The 10,103-nt window shown below is 43.2% G+C and overlaps 1 protein-coding gene across 1 annotated transcript in view; it reads left to right on the top strand.

Annotated features, from left to right (window-relative positions):
• Nucleotides 1-3,304, top strand: part of LOC308333189 (heparan sulfate glucosamine 3-O-sulfotransferase 6-like) — an 18,248-nt gene extending 14,944 nt beyond the window's left edge. The window contains exon 2 of the mRNA XM_080789401.1: nt 1,642-3,304. Coding sequence (XP_080645527.1) covers nt 1,642-2,260 — 619 coding nt within the window. The 3' untranslated portion in view covers nt 2,261-3,304. The remainder of the gene's footprint in view (nt 1-1,641) is intronic.
• Nucleotides 3,305-10,103: the final 6,799 nt, after the last annotated feature.

Below are 10,103 nucleotides of genomic sequence, written 5' to 3'. Positions count from 1 at the left end.
TTCTGGTGTCACCCTCTTAGCTTCATGCCAGGAGACACACCAGACTTGAAGCCGAGTGTGGTTGCGGTCGTGTATATATCTACGTGTGTATATGTGCTCGTGGTTGTGTGTGTGTGCGTGCGTGCGTGCGTGTTGCTGCTGAGGAGTGGTAGAGTCCTTTCCATGCCTCTGCTACAGAGCTAAGAGCCTCATAAGCCCTGAAGTTAAAGACCAACCACGACGACTTAGGCCCAACCATTGCCACATGGCTACCGAGGGGGGGGGGAGCTATGGAAATTACATGAGGGAACTTTTTTTGAAGAGTTGGAACATTCCACTGTGCTTAGATTTCGAAAACACGAAGCCAGCGTGAGATTTGAATCTCCTCTTTGTAAATTAAATGAAGAGGGGGGGCATATTTTGCGTGTGTAGGCTATGTGTGTTTTTAGGCAAAAGGAAAGTTGGAGGGATACATTTCACCACGTTGTATTCCATGATGGAAGTTATTAGATTCCGTTTTGGAACTACAGTAGCTGCAATGGAATGAAATAAATGATACGAGACAAATGGCTTTTCGTTTCCTTCCCCAAATTTAATATAAAATGTATTCTGGCATGCTATCAGCCTTTTCTATTAGGGCTGTGGAATTTATCAAAAGACAAATCAAAAACATAATATTGACAAATTGAACTGTATATTCCAAATTGTATGAGGCTTTTTTTTAATCAGATGAAAAAGTGCACAAATCAGCTTCCCAAATAATTGACTTTATTCATATGGTGACCATTTTGCTCTGATTTCTAAATCGGGGGATGGGAAACCCCCAATGATGAAAGTGGAATGGGAAACTCCAAATTATGAATCAGGGGGTTGGAAACCCACACATATGAAATAAAGCATGTGTGAATATATGGTCAATCTGCTGAATCTCTATATATACTGTAAATCAAGTTACATCAAATATTTCAATGTGTCCAGTCAAGCTCACCGAAGTTAATGACAAAGGACCGGTTCCTGACAAGATATTGATAATAAACGTTTCAATGTTTCACACAAATGTTGACCCCTGTGTTAATAATCTTTCTGTTGAGTGTCATCCCGTTTCTCTTTAATGAACGTTTGTTCACTGCCTACAATTAAATGTAAGTTTATGTGAACATTGAACAGCCTTGAATCACGTGCAGACGCTGTAAATGCGGAAACTGTGTGAGTGAAGTGGAAGGCATGGTCCAGGCTGTGATGAGCCAGTTTGGGAGTAGGCGGATGAAGGGAAATGAATTCTCTCTGTGGTTAATACAGCCTTGTGGGTTCTCCTGGTAGACCTAGACGGTCCTAGATTCCCTCCCAGTCTGGTCGGGCACGACTGCTTGACCATCGCCAGCACCCAAAGTCATGTTTAAGTTCCCCTTACACAGAGATTGACGCCACTAATTACAGAGCAAACGTCAAAAGGCCTTAATGGCATCATCAAAGGGTATAATCCTCGATAACTGGAATATCGGGGGGAATATTGCCGTCTTTATAGTATATAAAAGTATTTTCTTTTATGGTATACATGTGGAGGCAGATGCCAAAATATTCGTCTATATGTAATGTTGAGTGTTGAGTTGTGAGTTTTAAAAACAGAAATCCTCATCTCTCTCTCTCATTCCCTCCCTCCAGGAACCTGATGCCTCGTACATTAGACGGCCAGATCACCATGGAGAAGACCCCAAGCTACTTCATCACCAAGGAGGCCCCCCGCCGCGTCTTCTCCATGAGCCGCGATACAAAGCTCATCGTGGTGGTCCGTGACCCTGTGACGCGGGCCGTGTCCGACTACACCCAGACATTGTCCAAGTCCCCGGGGCTGCCGTCCTTCCAGAGCCTGACTTTCCGCAACTACTCCGCGGGCCTCATCGACACGTCGTGGAGCGCCGTTCGCATCGGCATCTACGCCAAGCACTTGGAGAATTGGCTGCGCTACTTCCCTCTGTCGCGCTTCCTCTTCGTCAGCGGCGAGCGGCTGGTCACGGACCCAGCAGGGGAGATGGGCCGCGTGCAGGACTTCCTGGGGCTGAAGCGCGTGGTGACGGACAAGCACTTCTACTTCAATCAGACCAAAGGCTTCCCCTGCTTGAAGAAGCCCGAAGGGAGCAGCAGGCCCCGATGCCTGGGGAAGTCTAAGGGCAGACCCCACCCTCACATCCCCACCAACGTCCTGCTCAGGCTCAGAGACTTCTACAGGCCCTTTAATCTTAAGTTCTACCAGATGACTGGTCATGACTTTGGCTGGGACTGAAGTGAAAACGCTTAATCACCTAAGCTCTTAAAGGCTGCTGGAACCACAGTTGTCCATATATCCATCTGTTCTTTTTGGAGGCCTCTGTGGAGTCCTTGTTCTACCCCAATGACGACAGAATGGAACATATACAGTGTTACCAAAGCTTTCGCTGTACAGAATATGCCTTCCTTCATGTCCATAATTTCTGAAACTAGTAGAGAGCTGTTTTGCCAAAGCTTTCCCTGCCAGATCTTTCATAAAAAGAACAATTCTACCAAACACCAATCTCTAGTCTCTAGTCTCCATGAGGGAACTGCGAGACAGTGGCTAGCTAACCAAGCTTATAGACTCAGAGCTTTATGGTAAACCAGTCTTCTTACCTCATGTTAAAACCAAATACCAAGCCTTGAGACAAGTACTCCTTGAAAAAAGGTGAAGCTTTGGTAAACCAAATGACACATTGGACCTGTGAAGTAAGAGACAGTGGCTCTGCTACAGGGAAGGAGCTAACATCCAGATGTTTCTGAATTATGCACAATAATAACACAATCAGAATCCAGGAAATTAACATGTAATGTCCATTGTTGAGATGAAATGATTTCAATATGATGCAAGGAGTAGCTCATGTCAACCTTGTTCAGTCATTAATCAGCACACAATTGTAATCACCACTTGAATACATTTCTGGATCATTCTTGTACCTTTTATGAATGATGTTTTTTCTACTTGCATAAATTGTAGTTTCTACTTAGACAAAATGGAATGAATGCAGATGTACATTTTCTGTTACGCAAAACGGGCACCAGAATTATACAAAAAGGCTGGATCATGCGCTGTACATTTGCCATTATTTATACGTTGCCACTTGCCAGTGTAATGATTTCATGAAATGGCTATATCTGTATCTGTTTTCTACTTCATTTGATTGATACTGAAACTCCATAAGCTGTACATCCATTCAACTGTATATTTCTGAAATCCTAATTTATGAGATGGCAAAATATTGTTGAAATGTTTTTCTCTGACACTTTGTATTTGAATATACTGATATCCTGACTAAAGCTTTTAATCTGGAAAATGTTTTTTTATGACATATTTCATTTCATGAAATCAAGCCATCAGTTACACACACACACACACACACACACACACACACACACACACACACACACACACACACACACACACACACACACACACACACACACACACACACACACACACACACACACACACACACACACACACACACACACACACACACACACACACACTTACTTTAAATCCTCCAAACCAAAATGGAGTAGAAATGCTCTTCATATTCTTTCATATACTTTCAATTAGTATAAATTATTGCTATTCAATAATAGCAGATCTACAATTTCATAGCGCATCATATCGTGCCAAGCTATGAGCTTGTAGATCTGCTTCTGGGGGTCCCTGGAACAACATATTTTGAGATGGGTGTCGGCGGCCAAATACATTTGAATAATTTTGGTGGTCCTTCACATGAAAAAGTTTGAGTACCACTGGATATGGAAACATGCGTTTGTATTTTCAGAAAAATGTTAGGACTTAGAAGGCATTGTAGAATCAGCCAGACTCAGGTCTTATGGGTTAACGGTGAATCAAGCAGTGGCTCCATAGTGGAGTTATGGAGGGAAGGAAGCACTGGAGAATGATGTTGGAGGGGGGGGGGGGGGGGGACTCAGGGAGCAGAGGGGCATGTGACCCCCAGGCCCTCCAGGGCTATATTTGAAGTTAACGCAGGGAGGACGCTTTCCTGATGTGTAAGCAATCAATTCACTGTGGTGATTGGAGACCTTTTGGGGGATGGCAATCTTTGACCTCTTCACTCCCAGCCCTCGACCTGTGAGCCGGCTGGTCATAAACTGCTGACCGCTACCGCCATATTGGTTAATGGAGCCACCCTGTGAGGGCTACGCATGCAGAAGTATATGGTCATGCGCGCGTGTGCACACACACACACACACACACACACACAGACAGACAAGACGCAAACACACGACACACACCCGCATGCTGACATGCACACGCACACACCCACACACAGACACACACACAGACACACACACACACACACACACACACACACACACACACACACACCCCCAACACCGATCCATTAATATTAGATTCTCAACCTTAGGGACCCACACTGAGGGAACATGGGCTGAATCAATAACTGCCTGTTTAGTTTATAGGCGGTGGGGATATGTGCTTCTACGTACCATGTCTCCCTGTCACTGTGATTTAGCCCAGGGGTCGAACTCGGGTCGCTATCACACATTTGTAAAATATTATTTAACGTGTGATTTATCTTCCGTATATATCGAATCGATGGCGGCCCCGGGTAGGAATGCACGAGGGCATATTCATGTATATTGGATCGGGAAATGGTTTCACAATTTCCATGGTGATGATCGTGTCTGTGACGCCTGTTGGTGGATTAGATATTCAATTCAACTACTGCCTTATTTATGTTTGTCGTCAAAGTTCTTATTCCATTTCATTAGAAAATCACTGATCGTATCAATTTGATTAGATTCCCTTATTGTTATTCCCCACCAGGTCTATCAGTGTAAAGGTCATATAGTAGCCAGACAATCACTTCCAGAGGTGCAGGAAACAGCAAATCTATGCATATAGATGGGTTACACCCGGGGACAGCGATCATAAACGTTCTACCCTATTGCAACAGCCGCAGCAAATGTTGTAGGTGGAATTGTATGAGGCGTGAATTTGTAACACAAATATATGTTTTGAAAATAAATCCACCAACCACTCTGCGACAGCTGAAAAGAATTGTGCAAAAAAAATCCTCATCATACAGGTGGAACAACACCGCAGCGAGCATGCAGGGCCACAGAAGCTACATCTGTGGTAGAACAATCGTCTGTAGAGAAGTGGAAAATAGCAGGATTCTATCCACATACTGTAGAAGATGGAGCAGGAAGGAGCCGAAATGGCTCACATCCTATTGCCCGGCACACAGATGCGTGTACAATAATCATAACAGAGTAGCCTAATTATAGATGAAGGAAAATTAAACCAGCAACAGACCAACAACATACTGTAGACTAGAGAGTAAAATAATTCTACTCAACTGCCACAGTTGTTGGTGCATCCCAAAACACTAAATGACCATCCAACTGTAAAAATAGACTAGTGCTCTCAGAGAACAGTGCATTTGCACTGATGACCAGTGTTCATTTCCCACCCGGCATACTTCTTCTCAGTCATAGAATTTCTTAAAGGCACACAACCCCATTCATGGATGAAGGCTGAGTGAAGGGAGCCAGCCAGCTATGTCGCCGATTTTCAAACTTGCTGAAAAGTTCCCTTTATGCCTCGCTCTGCACCAGAGAGCCCTGAGACCTGAGATGGCAGCACATCTTTCATTCCCCAGCTGACTGCAGTCATTCAGGCCTGAAGGTATTGATATGCAAACAAGCCGCCGAGGCCAGCCAGCCAACAGGTCTGTGGAACAGGCCTTTATCCGCGAGGACCTGGCTGGCTCCATTCCTAATACATTTTCTGAGCTGCTCACACATAATGACCACCCCTCTCCATCAATGGTCCGTAGGAGAGCTTGGCTCCATAGAGGGTGAATGAGATCTGAACAGACGCAGATTAAAACAAACCAGGATATGAGGGTGAATGGGTCGGATGCCGCTCACTTTGGGATCCTCACGCCCCTAACGAAAGTGATTGGTGACCCTTGCTGGGAAGGTCAAGTGTCCTTATTCTGGGAGACAGGGGAATGGCTACTTCAGGGCTGCCTGCTGCTCTTCCAGCATGCCTGTGATGACACTGCTTGTGTTAAATGAACAGCTGTTATAGGGATAGAGGAGTAATAAGCAGCAAGAACGTTTTCCTTCCAGACAGGAGGCGACACTGTGACAGAAACGGCACTAATGAAAATTAACCTACTATTAAATTAACAAAAGTCTGTCATCATCAATTTCTCTCCGCAGTAGGTTGACCAATCAATTTGAATTTGCACATGGATATTGACCACTGGCATATATGCAGGGAGAGAGGAAGCAAATGCATCACTTTCCCCAAAAGTAATCTTAGCATTCTTGTCACCAGCTAAGGGATCTGTACTCGGCTATGGGGTCTGTAGTCACATCGCCGTCCTATGGCCTGGAATCTGGACGTGTGGTTTCATTGGTTGTTGGTTGGTAGTCTTACGACCAGTTGTGACCTGGCATCATTGCGTATGCACTAGTGCATAGTGTATGAGTAGACACTAAGTAACGGTAACGAACACAATCTGGTATTTATTCCCATCCCATGAGAATACACAGAATATATTGATTCTTGATTCTTCTCCTTCTTGAATCTATGTAGAAGCATCTACTACACCTACTACACTGAGTCAAGTCATAATGTAATTGTATCACTGTTAATCACTGTTACAGGCTCAAAGGGCTTAACGTAGATTACCTTTATTGGCAGGGGTTAATTAACTACACGGCCACATTTAACAAAGAAAACAAAATGACATCCCATCATTAGACCCTTAGTGGGACATGGACAAACTCGAAAGGAAACGAAAGGAAGAAACCTCGGGAAGGATCACAAAAGAGGGGACCCTCTTCAGGGGAACATAGGAATGCAAGAGGTGCCGAGGCCAGTGGGCAAAATCCAAATGCAAAACAAACAAAAAAGCTAAACTATTATCTGTCGACAATTACAATGATGGTACTTATATACACAATCGTATATGCAAGTACTAATAGTATATTAATAATAAGTCTGTCAGCCTACTGTCTGTCCCTCCATAAATAAATAATAAAACGAATGTGAAATGTGAATGTGAATGTGAAATGAGTAGATGCATGTTCAACATAGGTGGCACAGGCAGGAATAAAACCGCTATGCTGGATTTCTGATCTACCCATTGAGTTGTACTGGACCACAGCAGTGGCCAGCGCTAGGGTATGTAGACAGTCACACCCACTGACCAAGGGAAAGGAACAAAAGGTCACACTTTCACTGTAGACAATACAAGTCTATATTCACATCCAATGATCTGCCTGCCACCCACAGCCTCCATCTCTCGTCCACAGTCTCAATCACTGACTTGAAGGACATTCCCTGTCCCTTCTGAACAGAGTTGAACAACTGTCCCTGCTCTCCATGGGGGTCAGGATTGGCCGTGGCCACCCAAGGGGTCAGAGTTCACAGTGCATTCCAACACCAGGGTCATCTTTGGCCATCTGACCCTCACACACAAGAAGGCTATTCTCAGACTAATGAGGGTAAACGGAGGAATAATCTGTTATGGGTGTCCTATAATGGACGCATGTACTATGAATGATGGAACTAAATTACTCATTATTGGGCAAATGGTCGAAGGTGAAACCCATTTTTCTGTGACATGAGTATATATCATATGCAATCATGCCCTGCTGAGCATGAACATATGACGTGTTCTTATTATTAGTATTGTTTCCATCAGTCAAAATAATACAACATCGATATAATGTAGATACGGCATATCGCACAAATATTGAATTTCAAATTAGGTATATATTTAAAATAAAACTGACTGGATAAAACATCCGATCATATTATGGTTATGGGAAGCGCTTAGCCTGGTGCTCCTGTGACAGAGGGGTCATCTAAAGTACAAGTGTCCTGTCAGCCAGACATACCCGAGGATGACACTCTATCACTCTCTCTCCGAGCATCACTTTATGAACATGTCAGGCATTCTGTCTATGTGTTTATTTCCCTGTCTATCTCTATCCGTATTGGTCAAACCGATCTCAGTTACAACTACAACACACAAGTGTGTGCATAATGTATACTGAGGCACTACATTGGGGAAGAAAACAAGCACAAGATGAACCCATGGGCCATGGCACAGTGCTGAGTGAGACACGTCTGGGCAATCTTGAGGTCACTATGCAAACAGAAACTTCCAAAGTAAAATGAAGTCAAAGACGAGAACATAAAAAAAGTCCAAACTAACTAAGCTCTCTCTCCATCGCGCTGTTCTCTATTCATTATAACCAGAGCTTGTTTGAATGCATGCCAAATCATAGAGCCTCAGTTTAATATGAGGCCTCTCTCCAGTGACAAGCCACTCTCTAATTATGAGAGAGTACTTGGCGCTAGCTGCAACAGACGCATTCCTCCACTGAGCCGAAGAGGATTTGCACCCGCGTTTCCTTTCTAATTAGCTGATCAAAAGAGGAAAGTAAACATGTGCCGTACAGTAATTACAAATCACTGGGAATAAAACCAAATTCCTGTGTTACGTGCCGGTGTCTTGCACTCCATTTGAAAGGCCTCCTGATGACAGCTTTTGTAATGAATTTTGCCTCTCATTGATTCCACCATATGTTCAGCACGGGGCTAGTTCAGTGGGGTTTTGTCGAGTTTCGCAGTGAAGATTTCTGCCAGTCTGTCGAGGCTTCAAAGGGGAAAGAAACTCAGAAAGAGAGAAATAAAATTTGTAGGGAAAGGGCCAGATGAATACTGAACTTTATTAACTCATTAAGATCTGGGGCCGATTCTAGTGCCTTCTAAATCAGTAGTTCTCAAACTGTTTTGTGTGAAGGACCCCCTAAATTGAGATATACGTATATGGCCATGGATCCCACCCATCTGAAAAAGATTGAGCCAGGGACTCATTTTCGATATTTTTCAAAAATCTAAAAAATAAATAGCAGATGTACAATTCGCACCGTGGCAGCTTGTATATCTGATATATTTGAGAACCACAGTTCTAAACTAATGTTTTGGTTGAGTTTTCTGACAAACAAATGATGCTACTGTATATACGTATATAGCTGAAACAAATGCTACTGTATATACATATATAGTTAAAACAAAAGATGACACATAGCTTTCCTGGCTTTAATGGATCTATATGCTTTGTTCATGATGAAAATTAGTTTTGATTTGATTTGTTGCCGAAGAGTTGGTAACCCAATAAAACGTTTTTTGCATCGTGACTATGAGCTGTGCGACCTCTCCTTCCTATTTTCAAGTTTGTCTCCCGTGGTCAGCACCTCCCCACTATTTACGCTCCTAACTTTTTGTTTGTTATGATAAAATACCACACGTTCTTTCTACTCAGTCTGTCTCATATAGGAGGGCTGTGGGCAGTTCAGAAACCCATCCACCAGTGACATCATCATTAGGCAGGTTGTTTTAAAACAAGATTTTAAAATAAAATATTTAGATTTGTATTATCGTGAGAACGATGGCTTTCATTTTCGCATTGCAACGTTTCAGGAACAGAAAGCCTGCCGTTTCTATTAGCTTCTTTGGATTCCCCATCGATGATGTCACTGGTGGACGGATTTCTGAACTGCCCACAGCCCTCCTATGAGACACAGTCACAGACCGAGTAGAAATAAATTGTGCTATTTTATCATAACATTAGTGAGGACCAATTATATGAACATAGCTTGAAAAGTGGTGAAGTGGTCCTTTTATGTTTTATCCTTTGATACTGAGAGCGCTGGGGTGGGTAAAAGAGCAAGAGAAGCTCTGCAGACAGCTTTGCCTTGGGGAGGGTCATTAACACTTAATGATGCTGACCTCACAGTAGATGTCTATGGATGACCCTTTGACCTCCCTACTGCATATTAAAGCTCTCCCTCCCAAGTGACCCAAGTCCCTAACCAGCTTAATGCTTAGAGACAGGGAAGTTGTCCTATTGGGGATATACAGTTATTAAAGTCAATTGCCTATGACAACTAAAACTGTGCCGGTATGAAAAACATACATTCTGATGATCTAAAAGAATAACAAATGTTAAATAAATAAATACATAAAAATGCGTTTCGTCATCACCACTCATGACTCATGACTC

The sequence above is a fragment of the Protomyctophum bolini genome (assembly GCF_963924005.1).
Source record: "Protomyctophum bolini genome assembly, chromosome: 18".
Lineage (NCBI taxonomy): Eukaryota > Metazoa > Chordata > Actinopteri > Myctophiformes > Myctophidae > Protomyctophum > Protomyctophum bolini.
Note: the sequence above shows the minus strand (reverse complement) of the source record. Positions and strands in the feature narration are given on the sequence as shown.